This window comes from Colletes latitarsis, chromosome 10, assembly GCF_051014445.1.
Source record: "Colletes latitarsis isolate SP2378_abdomen chromosome 10, iyColLati1, whole genome shotgun sequence".
NCBI classification, from domain to species: Eukaryota; Metazoa; Arthropoda; class Insecta; order Hymenoptera; family Colletidae; genus Colletes; species Colletes latitarsis.
Window position 1 is genome coordinate 32170167 of NC_135143.1, and position 17965 is coordinate 32188131.

Consider the following 17965-nt stretch of genomic DNA (forward strand, 5'->3'; position numbering starts at 1 on the left):
GTTAAACTTTCTCTTGGGTAGGATGCAGCAGCAGCAGCCCTAACCCCTTCGAGCAATGGTTTATATGTTCTGAAAGGAGAAAATTATCGATAATAATTACGCTGACCAGCAAATACCACCGATTAGAAAGAACGAAATTAGAAATATGCGCTTAACTACAGTGGTCGCACATGATACTCGAGCAATTTAGTTGTTGAAAAGATCCGATCGTTAACCGTTCAGACGACTGACTCTACGCTTATCGAACGTCATAGAATTGAACATCGTTGTTGGAGAAATATTAATCTACTATGTTCGTTGCGTACGTACACTATCGACCATCAATGTAACGAACGTTTACTTTAATTTTATTCCAACGATCCAAGTATTACCGTTGTCTAGAATCGTCGATGGGATTTCTTTGCGTTTAAATTATCTTCTTCTTTTTATTTTTTATTGCTTCCAGAGCTGATAACAGCAGTATAAGTTTAAATAACAATGCATATTCAAGTATTGCGACGAAAGGGTTATATACGAAATGATATTACATCGATTGTAAAATAATAATAAATTCTTCTTATCGTTGTTGTTGTTTTATAAAAGATCGTCGGCGGGTCTCGTAGACTTTATTTCCTATCGGCGCAACATCTCGACGGAGCCTCCGGTTCTTTCGGCTTTCCTTTATCCTTACAGCAACCGGACATACAACAGCCACCGGCCGCCTCCCTGGCTCTGAAATTTCGATTTACCTTTATCTACCAATCGTTGCTTACTTTGTTAACAAATATTTCTATCGTGTTATCTCGTGTTATCTGGTGTTATTGCGTCGCGTTCTCTCATTTCCTAATAAATAAATTATTTTCTTTGGACGTTATTCTTATATTATACACCCGTATGGCCGGCGAGTTTACCGTTCAACGCACAAGTGTTTACCCGTTGTTCAACCCCTTTGAGGACAAGCTTTGTTTAAAAAGTTCGAGGCTGGTTACTTTCCCTGGGCGCAACAATGTTTTGGTTCCTTTGGTCCACTCCCGCCGGTACAACACCCTCCTTCCTCCTGGGTTCCAGAACAGCATTTCGAACCGCAACAACCGCCGACTGTCTTTTTCTCTCTGCACACATTCAGTCGAGTAATTCAGTTACGACATTTTATTATTCTCTCTAGACGCGATACCACCACAAGCCTTCCATACATAATTTTTAACTTATGTTGGATACGCGCGCGGATAACTATTCTCTTGTTATATCGTGTAATCTTAAATTAGAGCTTATCGATTCGCAACTAGTTTCTTTCAAACGAGACAGTTGGCTGGCTGGCTGGCTGGCTGGCTGGCTGGCTGACTGACTGACTGACTGACTGGCCTGCCTCTTTGGCGTTGAACATATCTGCGCTTATAATTATCATGACAGTTCGCGCTGATGGCCATACAGGTATTTAAACATTATCTTTTCGATGTATGGAGATGGAAACGGAACCCTGAACCTTCTACGACCGAACAAAACGACGATCGATGTTAAGCGTGCGTCGATATGTAACAGCACCGAGAGACATTTGAATTTTCTAGGCGTTTAGAGGAGCAAAGTTCGTTAAGAGTAAGAAAAGTCATACTTCCTCGAGCAACAGCCGCCAAAGTCTTTATCCTTGCCCTCGCCGCCATTCTTTTTCTCGCCACTGTGGACACAAGGTAAAAAAATGTATCATCTCAAAGAAAGGAATGCATTTAAATACTCGCAACGTGTCGAGCGTATTTAAGTGTATTTTATATGTAGATATAACGTATCGATGGCACGCTCACTGTTCGCATTTGCACGTCACTTGACCCGCGTATCCTTTCTGGCTGGTAACTTTTCTAAACACGAGAGAAACGTTTCGTTAATCGTTACTGTTAATTTAATCGTAATAATAAATCGAGACTCACGAGCAATGATCGCACATGATGAATTCTCTATCGTCTATAAACTCGCGTCTTTGAAATGGAGAAAAATCACGGTAATTTACTTGTAGAGACTGAAAATTTCGAGGTTTGTCGAAAAATGTGTCGACTGGGTTGGTTCTCTTGACGAAAACAAATGTACCGATCGCGTTTCTTCGTTTATTTCGACCGGCAGTAGTTTTTCAATGCGCGTAGCCGCTCGATTTCATGGGGAAATTCGAATCGCGCGAACACGAAAATCCCCCTAATTCGCCATCTTTGATCAAATTAGCAAGAACCGCGTGTACCAGCATACTTATTTATTCATTTCCCTGACAATATTTAAAAAGAAGCTGCAGTGTGGTTTAGTCGGCACCCGATCGCAAACGCAAAGTGCTGTTTCACAATTACCATTGGATCGTAACGGTCGCGTGAATATACATATTAATTAACCTGAGTACGCCGCGCGGCGGGGTATTACTGCGACACACAGACACCAACTTATGATAGACACCCGCTATTTCGAATTGTTGGTATACAGCCTGATCCATATAGGTGAAACTGTTGTTGGATAGATTGTTAAAATCACGTCTTGTTGTTTCTCAAATACTCTTATCCGATCTTTGACACGTTATTTTCGATCGATTCGAAACGAGCAGAATCTTTTCTACGCGTACATAGATAGTTTCTCGCGAATCGTTGCATCTGTATCTACATATACGTATTTTCCGAGGTCGATAGAAGGAAGGATTTTTCGACTCTCGTTCCAATAACGGGGGGGTCAGGTGGTTCTATTTTGTTACAAGTCGGCCGACGACTTTCATCCTCGATAGGAAATACATTAGATAGATTTTAGGTATGAATGTTTCTAAACGGACTAGTTTTCGGGATTCTGTCGTCGCAGGGTGCGCAGTTATACGGTATCTGTCTCGCGGGAAATAGCTCGCATTCGATACAATACGGTAAAATGTTTCGATCGTACGCAAATTAAAGGCACGCGAAACACCGTTTTCCCCGCTTATTTATCATTTTCTGGTTCGAACGCCAGGCAGAATACAGAATATTACGTTACCAAGTGAAACGAGCCGAAACGTTTGCACCAGATGGAATGCACCCGCGAACCTGCTCGAATGAAACGGAATAAAATTTTGACGATAAAGCTCGACGAAATTGCAAATATTTTCCCTCGTTTGAGCAATTCTGAAAAAGTGAAACGCCAAAAGAGTAAACTTTACAGAGATTCGATTCGATTCCATTCGGTTCGATTCGATTTATGAAATTGGAGAGTGGGAAATTACATACCTCGTAAAGTTGCCGAGCAAAATGATTATTAAAATTGTAATTGTTTATACTTTCAGATACGCTAACGTAAATGTACGTTTCCAAGCGCATTAATTCGGTGAAAATTTCAGTTTCTCCTCTCAACTTGGACATTTGTGCCAAAATCAGATTTTATAGAATGGTATGCGGTATAATATGCGATACCGTGATCGGAACATTTTCATCGCGAGTCTAGCGATACGTAAAACACTGTAAGAATTAAGATGGTCGTTGGTCTTTAAGATCAGCGACGTAAAGAAACCTAGTCTTAACTTGGTTAATTAACTTGAAATTAAGCTTAAATTAAGCACGAGAAACATTGCTAGACAGTTAATTACCGGGGTGATAAAAGGGCAGTCGCGGGCAGCGTGATTGAAAAACTTGTCGTACAATGGGGAGAATTTAATTTTCCTTGGCGATTTTATTCGACGTGTCCTCGGTGGTAAGTTGTACGAAGGCCAAGTAGAAAATTTTCGTGCATATACACGTAAACCGAATGTCGGCCAATCGGTCGATTCAGAGCACGACAGACAAATTTATAGTTGGGGTAAAAAGCGCCAACAGATTGTTGGAAAAACGCCAACATACCCACTCTCGATCCTTTTTCACGGAAACGAATATCACACCCTGATCTCTGACCGATTACATGTATCTACACTTGCATAAATCTCTGTTTTTACGTTGCAGTTTTCGCTGTGATGCGCCTGATTTCCGATGGATTTCGCGCGGCATCGTTCAAACTCTGGATGGCTATTTTCAATGTCTCGGTTAAAGAAGAAAACTACGTATAGCATGAAATATCCAAGATGCCAGTACCGTATTGTATACCATAGGTATGTATGTACCTAGCTACGTATGCAAATTCAACGCGTATCTCTTTTTTTCGCTTATCGAGCATTAGACTTAAACTTTGAACGCGGATCAAATTACACGCGTATACCTTTTATTTTCGACAGAAAATACCGTTCTCTTACAACGCTAATTTTAAGATCGTAGAATGCGTGCATATCTACTATAATAGAATTTTTCGTCTCAATTTCTGTATCCCGTTGCGAAAGATTGCCGCTTCTGCGTATCGATTACTTTTTCTTTCAATTTGCTAACCTTACCGACATTGATGGTTGTTAGGTCAAAGAGTTCCCAGAATCACCGTTTTTAAACGTAGAGTGCGCAACAAAACAATTCGTTTCTCACCGAGTCGATACTTTAGTTTCATCGGATCACAGACGAGGTATACGCGGCGCAGACAACATATACGAGTAGACACCTTATGAACTTTCCTGGTCCAATCTGACTGTCGTACCGACCTAAAAATTTACAGGTGATTTTAACCTCCTCTTCTCATGGATGGCGGACAAGCAAACAGACTAGTTGCGTGTAAATGCATATGAGTTGACAAGTACGAATTGTAAATAATTTGCATGTAATCATCAAAGTGAAGAATCTTGTCATCTGCTATTATAAATCGACAAAAGTGTATTAATTTGTACATAATATCGATATGTTTCGAAAATCAAGGTATTTACGTTGTTCTAGTAAGTCTTTGTTCATTCGGTTTGTATCCGCGGTTTCTACCTGAGGCATCCCTCGGGTTCGTCGCGAGCCCGTCACCTAAGTCACGAGCGTTAAGGGCCATCATTCGTACTTGGAAAATGAACCTAGCAAGACGTCAAGTGTCAAGCGCGTATCGGCGATGTTACTATAATAACAGATTGCGTTAGAATATAAGTAGAAATGTATAGAAGATTATAAGATAAAGAAGCGTTCTCCAGCGTTTTATTAAATACTACCGAAGCGTGTGAGTACATTTGAGTATGAATGATCGATATTAAGGTACATATTAGTATTCTGATATGCAAGGTCCATACGTGCAGTTGCACATTCCATTTTTGTTTTTAAAAAACATGTATTGACATTTTGTTAGGTTTTTCATCCGTTGATTGGGCAGTTCTTTTAAGAACTCGAACTTCTCGATAGCTTCTTCTCTCTTAGATAGGTATAGGAATTCCTCTTGTTCGGACTTTTGAACGGAGGCGAATATGTGGCGATGTAGGTTGGCAGAAGACGCGGGGGTAAAATGACCGATCGAGTAAGGTCGCGCTGCTCCTTTTCTCGCCGCCTGTCTATCCGGCTGGAAAATTCGGCGAGGTCGGATTAATCCCGGAGTCGGGGATTACCGCCTAGATCTACCCTTTAGATTAGAGGGTTAACCTCGCCGCATAACTGTCCTCTTCGTACCCGTTGCTTTAATAATAGTGTTTTGCTAAAGCGAACAGACCGCGCACGCTCCTAGTCTATGCGGCAAACTTTTCTTCATTTTATCACAGACCAGGTATACCTCGTCGTCTCTGATTTCCGTCAACTTATCTTACCCACCTTTTCCTATCCAAACGTCTAGGTACTTAAACGTTTCACTTTCTGGCAACGATCACAGACACGTTATCGACATACTCGTAAATGTTAAATGCAAATCGTGCCATGACCGTAAACCTTGTCTAGAAACCTTGTCTAGAAACCTTGTCAGAGGGTAACGAGTCAAGTTTTCGTATTCCGAATATGAAGTGAATATCGGGAATAAAGGCAATAATGCGCCAATAAATGCGAACAAAGTATTCCTTTTTACTTTCGGTATATTTTTCTACAGAGTTGTATGGTTTCGCTAGTGGCATTGTACAGCCAAGGTATACCATATACCTACGTATTTTCATCCTATGGGGAAACTTTAACAACACCGTAACTCTATTATGCCCGTCCTCGAAGCAAGACCAACTTTTACGAATCGACGTTTCTTTTTTTTTTTATCGTCTATAATAACGGATATTAAGATGAACCGTTTCTAGCGGGACACACCGTATCAGGAATAAGAATGTTCGAAAGGCTTAAAGACTGTTTAGTTAGCTTGGAACTTGGCTTGTTAGTTAGTTAGACCGGGAAACAAGAAGACGTGCCGAGTATGCCATCGTTATAGTCTGTCGTTCACTCACCACCACTATCCTTTTCTTGTCTAGCCTTCGCTCTATTTCCTCTTTTTTCGCTTTTTCCTCTTTTTTTCACTCCCCACTTTTTCTACTCGAATTCACTAGCGACGCCTCTTTTTTCGTCACTGCGAACAATTCACCCTTGCTCTTTCTCCTACGCATGTTGTTCGCTCACGCTCGCAGTTATTTCCACCATCCCTGACCCTCGCCTCCTTCCCTTCAACCCGTCGCGCTGACCCTACTCTTTTCTGCGCGGAGAGCTTAGGGATTGTTTTAATACCCCGATGGGCAGAACTGTGACCCAGTTCCACACCGGTGAATATACATACATAGACACGACCTAAGCTACGTTTTCAAAAGTCAGCCGAAGGCACGTGCTCGAAATCGTCCCATCCACGAAGCGAGGCACGTTCCTCGCCAGACACGAGACAGTTACCTTGCTATCTTGGACGATTATACCAACCTGCATCTATTCCTCTACAAACAATTATTTCTTCCTCTTTACTATTTTTCAACCACCACCAAAGATCTTGTCTGTAAAATCTATCGATTGCATTCGTTTAGAATTCGTTCTTCTTTCTATATTTTTAATTAGATAATTATTATGCGACGGTGATAGAACGTAACGCTTTCTTTCCGTTTAAAACTCGTACGGTATGGAGATGGAAGGAACCTCCTTTCTCTAGAGGAAAGGAACACTGCGCAAAATCTAGAAATCGAATAATGCACAATGAAACTTGACGTTTTTTCAAATTAAAATGCACCTACCTCTGGATGTTGTTTAACGTAACATTTAACAATTTCAAAGGCCTTGTCGCAATGATCGGTTCCGGCTGAAACGAGTGTCTGTCTTTATTGAAACGCCAATTAAAAGATAACACGCATTATTCGAGAAATTAGAAAAGATCCCTGACAATCTGGGAAGCGAGGAAGAATGTGTATGTACGTACAAGAGGAACGACATTCTATCGTTAAAGAATAACCAGCATTCTCCTATCGCAGAAATCTTGTCTAACTTGTCGAGTCATTATGCACCGTATGCCTCGCACGTATATGTATACTCACGGACAGATTTACATTCGTTAAACAACTTTTTCGAAGAGTCTTGTAAACTTCGAGGAAGATGTCGCAACGCTCTCTGCACGTCTATCTCCGCGTTTCTGTCCAAAATCCCGTTCCTCGTCATAAAGCATTTCAAGTAACACTTTAATTTTTCATCTTTCTGCTCAAAGTCTCCGGCCTTCATCCTCTTCAATGCGGCTAAAAGTGTCGAAACAGAGAAAGAAACATCATCTACATATACATATACATATACTCTGTGATGATTTTTTTTTCTAGCGCAATCGTTGCGATGCCTAATAGAGTACCCCACGAAACTTTCGTCTCCTTTCGGCAGTCCTTTCTGATGTCAGCTGCAACCGAGTCCTAACGCGGAACAAGAATTTTTGTTAAACAGACGGATCTTAAGACGAACTTTAAGCCAGATTCTTCTTAGATCGCTTACCAATAAGATTAAAATGGTTGTTAGGACGAGAACAAACCGACGATTACCAAACATTTTTATCCGAATCTCGATTCGCAAACGATCGCACGATCTCGCTTGAAAGAAACTGGCAACCAACAGAAATTCTGAACAAATTAATCGATCGGAACACTTTATCGGCTTGATAGCCAATTGTTGTGCGACCGTTTCTATAAACGTACAGATTAACCAAGTCGAAACAGTGGCAGCACCGACCCAACGATCCAGTTTTACGATCAATCGAGAAAACGAACTCAAAGCATTTCGATTTCTACATACATGTACATGTGTACACTGTACCTAATCAGAAATCGTTACGCTCGAGTTATGAAATATACTCGTGGCAAAAATAATATTCATTACCGTTTATCAAACTTACATCGGAATTTAATTTGTTCGACTGACGATCCGAGGACGTGCGATTTATAATGGGAGGCCGGGAATCAGATTCCATTCGGTTATTCTCAGCTTGGTCGAAATCGATGCATTCACCGTGTTTGGGTTTCGGTGAGTCGACCAGGACACCACGTTTTGTAAAGTTGGCCCAGTATGGGCAAAAAATACCGTACGGACGGACTGTCCTGTCGGGTGGGCTAGACGTGTTCGACTTTGCGTATACATAGGTATATATATACTACATATGTATACCTGGGCCTTCTTTGGCATCCAAGTATACTTGTACGTATTTTTTCTCGAGTTTTGAAATAAACATTAGAAACCAATTCGCGAGGGGGGGTCCTTGGAGATAGTGTTAGTCGCAACGCTTCGTGCAATCTAACAAAATCCAAACGAGCACGCCTCAACCACGGATCAAACACGCTTTTATTCGCAACTGTTGTTAATCTCGGACTGGTTCGAGGGTAGCGGACATTTTTTCCGGGTACAGAAACGGTTAACAAATTTTATCGAAACATTGTTCCAGTCTTAATGCGATAGACTGATATGTAGGTCGAGTGCCCTTTTCGTTCAACTAAACATTCGCCTACTGTGATACCGTACGCGAGTATCTATCTGTTTCTTTCTTTATTCTTATCCTTTTTAATCATTATCGGTATAAAATATTTTCAGATCATCTCTCCATCTGAATAGATTTTTAAAAGACCGTCCCAAGTTACGTATCTTTCAAATTTACTCAACGTGCGACTCCGTGCGAGTTTTTTTGCACTTCCGTGCGTAGTATTATGCGCAGTAAACAACCCGCGTTGATGCACGCAAGGTGTTTCTCTCTCGCGTGAAATTTATTTGAATAAATAAAAGAATGCTGTCTTCAGCTGAAAGTCTTTTTCTCATCATGGGTCGACGGTGCGTATCGCGTGTATAGCTTTCGCGTAATACGTTACGATTAGTTCGATAGTTATATACTTAGTTTGACGAGACGTGCGAGAAATTAGGTTATGTGTCGAATCTTTGAAAAAACAGCAGTGGCGCTGCGGGCATCGCCGCGCAAGTACAATTAAAATCAATGTTACAGTGCAGTGTTTCGGGACGGACATTTCTCGAGAGCATTTTTCAACGCATTTGCTCCATCAAGAAATGTCAAACGGATTAACGATGTTAAATAATGATAAGGGTGCCAATGAGACAAGTATGACTTTCGTATATCGATTTTTCAATTCAAATATCGAACATATATGTTTCTCGTTACGTTATCGTTCTTTCATATTCTATTCTTCAGACTGCAACGCGTCTACGGTCAGTCCTACCGCTACCATGTCTCGCGCGGAGGGAATACACAAGGGACACTTGACAGGGGTGAGTTTTCCTCGACAAAGGTTATTTTTGGATGAGGAAATTATTTCTTAAATTCTATAATACTAACTGGTTCTTCTCTTCACAGATGGAGCAACCAAACATCTCAAGGTCCACGTTGAAGAGACCAGCCGAATCGGATCCTGAAGGTCAGTGGCTGATCGTACCGTTCTATCCGATGTTACCCAACGATACTTAGTTATTAGGCACGCGTGCGTATTAAAATTGATCTTTTAGTAGAAAGAACCGCAACACCGATCCTCTTAAAAGTATTCCAGGTTCAAGGTCTTCTCGGTCATGGAGAATCTTTAGCCGTGCATCCAACAAATTGATCCGTCTTTCTTATTTTACCAGGTAGAATGAATCCAAAAAAACGTCACAAGAATCCACAGCCCAAGAATGCAGTGTGCGCCTTGAACGAATTAAAAACTGGTGCTGTGTACAAAGTTGTCGATCAGACTGGTCCGACTCATGCCCCGATATTTACGATCGCCGTACAGATAGATGGACAAACTTACGAAGGCAAAGGTCGTACAAAAAAAATGGCTAAACATGCTGCCGCCGAACTTGCTTTAAGGAACATAATTCAATTCAGAAATACGCCAGAGGTTCATCAGGCGATTAACACTTGTCAGCCTTCGATACCTCTTGAACCAGATTTTACAAGCGACGTGACGGAACGCGATAATCATCTCGTTAATGCGTTCAAAACGTTGAGTCAAGAACCAAAAAGCACAAATAAATTTTTAGAAAAAGGTCCTGTAGCGCTTATTAACGAATTGTATCCCGGTGTTGTATACAAATGTGTGTCGGACAACGGTGAAAGTTACGCAAAATTCACGATATCGGTGTCTATCGATGGAGAAACATTTGAGGGAACCGGACCAAGCAAAAAATTAGCGAAAGCTGCCGCGAGCAAAGCAGCTTTGGCTAAATTGAGGAACGTCCACAGTTCCTCCTTTTGCATACCGCTTCCGGTTCGCGTTCTGCCAAACTTTTCCAATAGTGGACATTGGCAGGACCAGATGCAATTGCCTCAAATGTTAGCCGACAAAATTGGAAAAATGGTCAATCAGAAATTTAGCGAACTTATTCAGTCTAAGCCGCAGCACGCCCGACGTAAAGTTCTAGCGGGTATTGTTCAAACCAAAGGTTCCGAAGCTGAACTGATATGCGTAACAACCGGTGAGAGATGATTTTTTTTTTACATGTCTCATTCTTTCTGCACTATACCATATGTATATCCATTTAACAAGAAATTGCTTTATTTCTTTTTTTTCCTCTCTATTTTTTTTTTCTTATTTTAAACGAAAGGTACCAAGTGTGTATCTGGAGAACATTTAAGCGTCAGTGGTGGTGCTCTGAACGACTGTCATGCCGAAGTGGTCGCGCGGAGATGTTTGTGCGAGTACTTGTACAAACAGCTGGAACTTTATACAGAAACTCACGCTGCAGAGTCTATTTTAGAACCTGCTAAGAAAGGATACAAGTTAAGACAAGGCATTCAATTTCATTTATATATAAATACCGCTCCGTGCGGTGACGCGAGAATTTTCTCGCCTCACGAGGAAAACGAGTCTGTCGACAAACACCCGAACCGAAGAGCAAGAGGTCAGTTGAGAACGAAAATAGAGTCCGGGGAAGGGACGATACCTGTGAAAAGCAGCGAGGGTATTCAAACGTGGGACGGTGTACTTATGGTACGCGCTCGGTGTTCGGTGTTTGGTGTTTGGTGTTTGGTGTTTGGTGTTTGCCACCGCCCAACCAATACACACACTATTTTACCCTTGTAACAACTTGATACCTTTACCCTACGAATATTTCTTTGAATTTATAGGGCCAAAGACTGCTAACGATGTCGTGTTCGGACAAAATAGCTCGGTGGAACGTACTTGGTGTGCAAGGTGCACTTCTAAGCCACTTCATCGAGCCAATTTACTTCCACAGCATCGTTCTTGGCAGTCTATTGAACCCAAGTCATATGTACAGAGCGGTCTGTGGTCGTATCGAAAACACAATTCAAGGTCTACCGCCGCCGTATAGGCTTAATAAGCCACTAATGAGTCTCATCACATCCTCGGAAGTTAGGCAACCTGGAAAAGCGCCTAATTACAGCGTTAATTGGACTATCGGTACGATATAGCGACGACCGATTAGAGTATCTACCAAGACTGTTGCTTCTAAATATTTCGTGTGTTCTCAGGCCAAACCGAAGCCGAAGTAATTAACTGCACAACAGGAAAGGACGAACTGGGTAAACCGTCCAGAATATCCAAGCAAGGACTCTTTAGAAGATTTTACAATTTGCTAGGTAAACTGGATACGATAGACGATGCTGACAAGAATCGGTGTCGTCATTATTTAGATGCTAAATCTTCCGTACAGAATTATTCGGTAAGTTTCGATACATGTACTTTTCTATTGAAAACCAGTCACGAATATACATATGTATTGTATATGTAGTCGTACACGTCGTATCTACATACGTGTATAATTCTGTTTCGTTGACAATTTTCATGTGTACAGCTTGCCAAGCATCAGTTAAAGGAGGCTTTCGTAAAAGCACACCTCGGGAGTTGGGTTAAAAAACCTATCGAACAAGACATGTTCGAAGTCGATATCTGACTAAATCGGAGTACCGATGAGATCTCGACGGACGATACGGAATTTCGGGTGACAGATTATGTAGTTCCTACTGCAAACTAGATCGCTCGTTCAGCGTGTTATGATATGGCAGAATGCGGCATCAGTAAAGCATAAATCGTAGGATCTAATGCGCGTCGTCTCTCTTTGACATTCCGTTTTGTGATATCTTGTCGTCATCGCATATATCGTGTTCAGAAAGCATAATTAAAGGCGGCGAGCTCCTCGTCGAGCTATTTTCTTTTCGAACCGTCGAAGGTTTTACGATTCCGAAAGTTGCTCAGTTTTAACGTAGGGTCATTCCACGCCAAATCGATCATTTTCTTCCCCTCGATGTCTCGGATTTCCTTGAAATTTTTTCTATTTATTCATTTATCCTAGACCTTATACGATATTAGAGATTCTTTATTTTTAGTTGGTTTAACATTTTCTTGGAAAATACAACAGGCCATTCAAGTTGAAACTATTCGTCTCATCGAAAATGCTTTTTCTCTTTTCTTTTTCCGGAAAGAAGATTTACCTTTCCAAATAAACTTTTTCCGGAATCAAAAATTCATTCTCCAACCTCGAAAATTATAAATAAATACTATCGTTCGTTCGTATTCCTTGGACACTTTACACTAGAAGATATTTGTTCGATTAAACATGGTATGTTGAACGTGTAAGGGAATCCGAAACATCGTGGGTAAAGAAAAGTGATCGATTTCGCATGGAATTGCCCCATAGGGTAACCAAGTGGCACGTTTCGATACTTGGAATTTTAATCTTAATCGTTATAGCGTAAATTTCGACAGTTTTTATAGATTGGTAGTAGATACGAATCGCATTGAAACGATTTCGTTTCGCGACAGAAATCGGGCAGAAGGAGAGGTTGTGCGTAGCGATTGCAGAATGTTACGTCGCCTCGTCTTATCCGAGATCTGTTTTTACGAAAGAATGATTCAGCACATATCCTTTACGTCAGTCTTCTTCTCGTTAGCAGGAAATTTTCTTGTAACGGGTCTTTTAACATGAACGACCTTGAGGTATAGTTGTTTCGAGCCGCTTATACAAAACAGAAACGAAAGAGTTAAGAGTTTAAAATTGAACAACATCTCGAGATTTTACTCGTGCCTGCAGTATTTTTCTCTAGTTATTAGAGGTACGATAGTGACGATGATGATGATAATAATAATAAGCATCGCGTTACATCCCGGAAGGCTGTGACCGAGTATAGAAATTCATCGACGTCTCCTCGACTATTATTGCGAGAAATGGTAAAAGAACGGTATAGGAATCGATTCCTTGTCGGCGTGTCAAATCTTTTCTCCTCCAAATGCAAGTGTATATAAAGTATATGTATAAAGTGTTTAAAGAAAAAAGTTACAAACTTTTTAGGCATCTATCTATCGTTACTTTTCCAACAGGTAACAGTGTCTCGCACGTTTATAAGACTCGTACTTATCGACACATGGAAGATGCATGTCGATACTATGTACATATACACGTCGGCCCAACAAGACCTACGAATAATTGCACGATACCAAAAGAGTTTGTTAGGTCTCGTTCGTTGCTCGTATCTTAATAGAAAAGATGATATTTGTTTTAAGGTGCACGTTTAAGAATTTTTCACTTGTTCGGGATGAACGGTACTACGAGCCATAAAAGTTTGTAACTGCCTCTTTGACGAAAAGAAGTAATTTATTTTCGTGGGACACGAGACGTTTTCTTATTACGTATTTACTTAGATGTACGTAGCATAATCGTCGACAAAGAATTGGCTCCCAACAGGTCGATGTTATTACCATTGGGTTTTCATAGGGAGCAAATGGAAGTTTATGCGTGACTAATGTATGCTTGAAGTAAAGATGTGGATGGTTACAATACGAGTCAATAAGTAAACAGTACGGTTAATAGTTTAGAAAATCCTAAGATCATTGCCTCACTGTGCCAGTATTAAATACACAATTAATGCAATTCTGCCGTAGTGACACACTGCCCGGTGTCGGTCCAGTTTTGCGTCAGAAACTCGGCAATTGCGTACGAAACGAATTTCGTTTCGAAAATATTAGACGGACAAGCATTATCAGAGGCTTTCGTTTACGCAGTCGAAACGTAAATACGTCGAGTAGCGCGACTACTTGGCGCTGAATTAGTGCAAATACCGACGACAGCTATTTATTTTACATACCGATAAAACCATCGATACATGTATAAGATTAATTACTTTTCAATTATTTATTTATGTTTGTTTCTTTATTTCACGCAAAAGGTTCAAGTAGCGTGAAAATATTTGTGCCAATGGAAGTACATAATGCCAATGATTTAATTGCCACCGGATCAGTTCCGTACGTCGAATACAGGGTCTAATCCGACCTATGTATAATAGAATTTAATTTCATTCTAATTTAGAATATTCTATTGGCTCGGGCGTTTAATCACTCTGTAGATTGATAAGAAGGAACCAAGGGAAACGGAGTTTTTCATAGTCGATTACTGCTATTACTGCTATCTACGGGCAACGGATCCAAATAGACCCGGTATTCGTCAAGCGAAGGTAAACTGAAATTTTGCTAATTTTAACGAGTACGAAACACGAGCGTTATCATCAACGATTGATTTTTATCGGAGCTTTGGTAACGTACAAACAAACAGTTTTTCCCATGGTCGCTTGCTTCTTGCCTTTCTATACATACTATATTATACATTAATTAAATATTTCCAAACACCAAAGTTACGTAATTAGTATTCACGAATTACCAAATAATAATTTCACGTTAACAGTAACACGCTCGGATTTGGGTCGACGACTTTTTCTCCCCCCCCCCCCCCCCCACCTCGCGTTATGAAATTATCTTGCCAAGGTGCTTAAAGTCAGACGTACAGTGACTCGAATTAATATTCGGACGAATTATTGCTCTATATTTTTCTCTATAACGAAATTATTAAACACGGATTCTTCTTTAATATACGTATGTATATTAAAATACTTATTATAGTTGGCAAATACATCAATTTTATTTATTTAATGTACATATTTTTTTTGCGTAACAAACGATAAACTCAATAATGCCAGAATTTTGACTCGAAAAAATATTCGGACGCAACAGTTTACTCGTATATGTATAACGAATCGTTTCGCTTAGTCTGTTATTATTAGCTTGTACAGTGTTTGTATGGTTATTGATTTCGTTGATATTAGACGTGTATGTTGTGTATTACGAAAAATGGGACGAAATACAGAAATCTCAATACTCAAAGGTATTAGATGACCGCGAAGAACGCAAAATTCTTGGAAACATAAAAGAAAATCCTCAGAAAAGTGCGATAACACTGACTGTCGAACTATTCGAAGAATCTGGAAAGAAAGTGCGTGCAGAGACGGTGCGTGATGTATTAAAAATGCATGGTTATAACGCCAGGAGGGTGCCGCGAAGAAAATCGAAAAACGATGACGTTGTATTTGCAGACGAGAGCAAATTCAATCTTTTTGAATCCGATGGATGCAGGACTAAGGGTAAATTAAAAAATTTGAAACCAACAGTGAATGAAGTTGCACCTCAACAGCAGGTATTGGTGAATTAGCGTTTATCGAGGGGATTTTAGATAAACATAAATATTTGAATTTATTGAAAGAAAATTTGATTAAAAGTGCTGTTAATACGAATATGCCTGACAGTTTTAAATATTACGAGGACAACGATCCGAAACATAAATCGAGATTAATACAAGAATATTCCAAGATTACAAGAATCGCCGGCTTTAAATCCGATTGATTGATTTGTGGAATCAGTTGGATCGTAACATTAGAAAAACACCTATTAGAACAATAAAAGAATTAAAAGAGCGATTATAATTTGCAGAGGAATGGAAAAGTATAACATAGGAATATTTAAAAAAATTCATAAGACAGAAGTGACAACCAACCAAATGTTAATATTATAATATTATTGTTAAAAATATACATGTTTTCATATACAATATATTATCCGAATATTTTTTCGAGTAAAAATTTCGGCATTATTCATTTTACCGTTTGTTACGCAAAGATTATGTGCATTAAATAAATAAAATTTATGTTTTTATTAACTACAATAAGTGTTTTAATCTACTAAAAAAACAATTTGGTCAATAGCTTGTTTATAAACAAATATATAGAGCAATAATGTTCGGAAATACATACGCAATTGGTTAAACACACACACACACACACGGAGAGAAGGGGGTGGGTGATTTATAAATGCATACATGTCCTTATTGCAAGGGATAAATGTGTAAACTAAAAGAAATAAAAAAACATCGTGTTACGAAGACATGCGATATTTAGAAAGAATAGCACCATTGGTAAAATAATAATCGAAATTCGCAGTCAATATCTGAATCGGAAGAGGTTCGGTACGGTTCTAAAAGCGTTAAAACGATGGTGTACCATTAGATTGTTACTTGTGGGGCCATTTGAAATGTATCGCGTTGTTTGTTACTACTTTTCAAGTAGCGTGTATTCGACACATCGAACATTTTCTTCCATGTGAATTCACTCCCTCAAGTACGGACATGTATTTATGGATGACCTTCTATACAAGGAAGGAATCGAGAGAAATACATAGATGGTCCGTAGCGCATGCGATACACAAGTAACCAATCGAAAGACGCGTGTTATCGTTTTTTTCACGCGATTAAATTAATATACAGCGATTTTAAGGAAAAGTTGTTATTTTACATTCTTAGAATATAGCGTTTTTATCATGTAGAGAGAGAGAGAGAGCGAGAGAGAGAGAGAGAGAAAGAGAGAGAGCAAGGATATGAGAATTATTGTTTTTTCGAACTCTTCCGTAATCTTGTCATAATTTTAACACGTTCGCTGCAGTGGTTTTTCTTTCAAAGACTTTTATATTTGACGGGGTAACGGTCAATTAGACTCGATGACAGATTTTTTAATCCGATCGTTCGGGGAAATAACAACGGAAACTTTTCAGTTAACCGAGTACCGTGTGCAGTATACAAAGAGAAATTACCAATATATCTTGTTATTACAATATGAGGCACGTATGTACGTTTTGTACTACAGTGAACGTGTTAAGAACTGTACACAAACTTTCTACATATACATACATATACATATACTATGTACCCTATCACATTACACACACCGATCAGTACTGATTAGCAAAACCACTTAATGGTCAGTGATGAAAATTTGGGAGTGAGCATACTTACGGTACGACGATAGTTTTAGTCGAAACGATTAAGATATGACATTAGCCTTAGTAAATTGCGATTTAACATCATCTTCGATTTCGTCTCCGATTTTACACGGAGAAACATAGTCTTAGAACATCGAGTATAATACGAACTTGGTAGTCGGCTAGCATTTAAGCTTGACTAGTGCCTCTAGTTGTAACTATGTTTAGAAAGAATAAGTAAAAAATCGATAAACAAAAGTATAACGAATAATAAACCTTTATTTACCAAGCGACGAAGTTTGTATTGCGATCGTTCTTACTATATTTTAACACTGTACCTACCTGTATCAATGATCGGAGACCTATCGTGTAGGAACGTGAACGGTTCTCGAGAAAATTCTACGTCTAACTTTCTAATGAATATTGAAAGGGGTTACTTACGCTTTCCGTATCGTAATTAATTGGGGTCCATTTTAGCAGGTATCGTATACGTATGTATACGATCGGTTCACGCTGGAACGAAAAACCCCCGAATTAACGAACCGTTAAAAGACAAAAGTTTGCTGCCTATTTTTAAAAAGTGATCTCTCACGGTACCATATAGTTACAGCCTATACATATGTATACATGTATTGCGTTACTTTGTACGAGACGTAAAGAAATTGGAGCGGTAAGTCAAGGAAACAGATTCTCCATGTA

At 39.6% G+C, this 17965-nt stretch overlaps 3 protein-coding genes across 9 annotated transcripts; 1 reads left to right on the top strand and 2 right to left on the bottom strand.

The window, feature by feature from the left end:
- Positions 1–556: 556 nt before the first annotated feature.
- Positions 557–1915, bottom strand: LOC143347063 (uncharacterized). Its single transcript, XM_076775916.1, has 4 exons — positions 1899–1915; positions 1776–1829; positions 1589–1651; positions 557–711 (listed from the first exon to the last, which is right to left on the bottom strand). The coding sequence occupies exons 1-4, from the start codon at positions 1913–1915 to the stop codon at positions 606–608; spliced, it is 240 nt and encodes a 79-aa protein (XP_076632031.1). The 3' UTR covers positions 557–605.
- A 2009-nt stretch (positions 1916–3924) lies between these two features.
- On the top strand, positions 3925–17555 carry Adar (adenosine deaminase acting on RNA). 7 transcript variants are annotated; one of them, XM_076775912.1, is made up of 9 exons: positions 3925–4045; positions 9184–9297; positions 9388–9464; positions 9550–9610; positions 9816–10646; positions 10776–11161; positions 11299–11593; positions 11665–11855; positions 11988–17555. In XM_076775912.1, the coding sequence occupies exons 2-9, from the start codon at positions 9246–9248 to the stop codon at positions 12084–12086; spliced, it is 1992 nt and encodes a 663-aa protein (XP_076632027.1). In that variant the 5' UTR covers positions 3925–4045; positions 9184–9245; the 3' UTR covers positions 12087–17555. The 7 variants fall into 7 exon arrangements, 6 of the variants coding, with proteins under 6 accessions (XP_076632027.1, XP_076632026.1, XP_076632025.1 ...); XM_076775911.1 differs by lacking the exon at positions 3925–4045 and adding an exon at positions 8909–9014; XR_013080545.1 differs by lacking the exon at positions 3925–4045 and having other exon boundaries at positions 9059–9297; positions 11988–16830; positions 16867–17555.
- Obp9 (odorant binding protein 9) lies at positions 6798–7797 on the bottom strand. The gene is made up of 5 exons (XM_076774275.1): positions 7695–7797; positions 7558–7615; positions 7256–7450; positions 6959–7023; positions 6798–6899 (listed from the first exon to the last, which is right to left on the bottom strand). Exons 1-5 carry the CDS (start codon positions 7746–7748, stop codon positions 6873–6875), a joined length of 399 nt encoding a protein of 132 aa, XP_076630390.1. The 5' UTR covers positions 7749–7797; the 3' UTR covers positions 6798–6872.
- Positions 17556–17965: the final 410 nt, after the last annotated feature.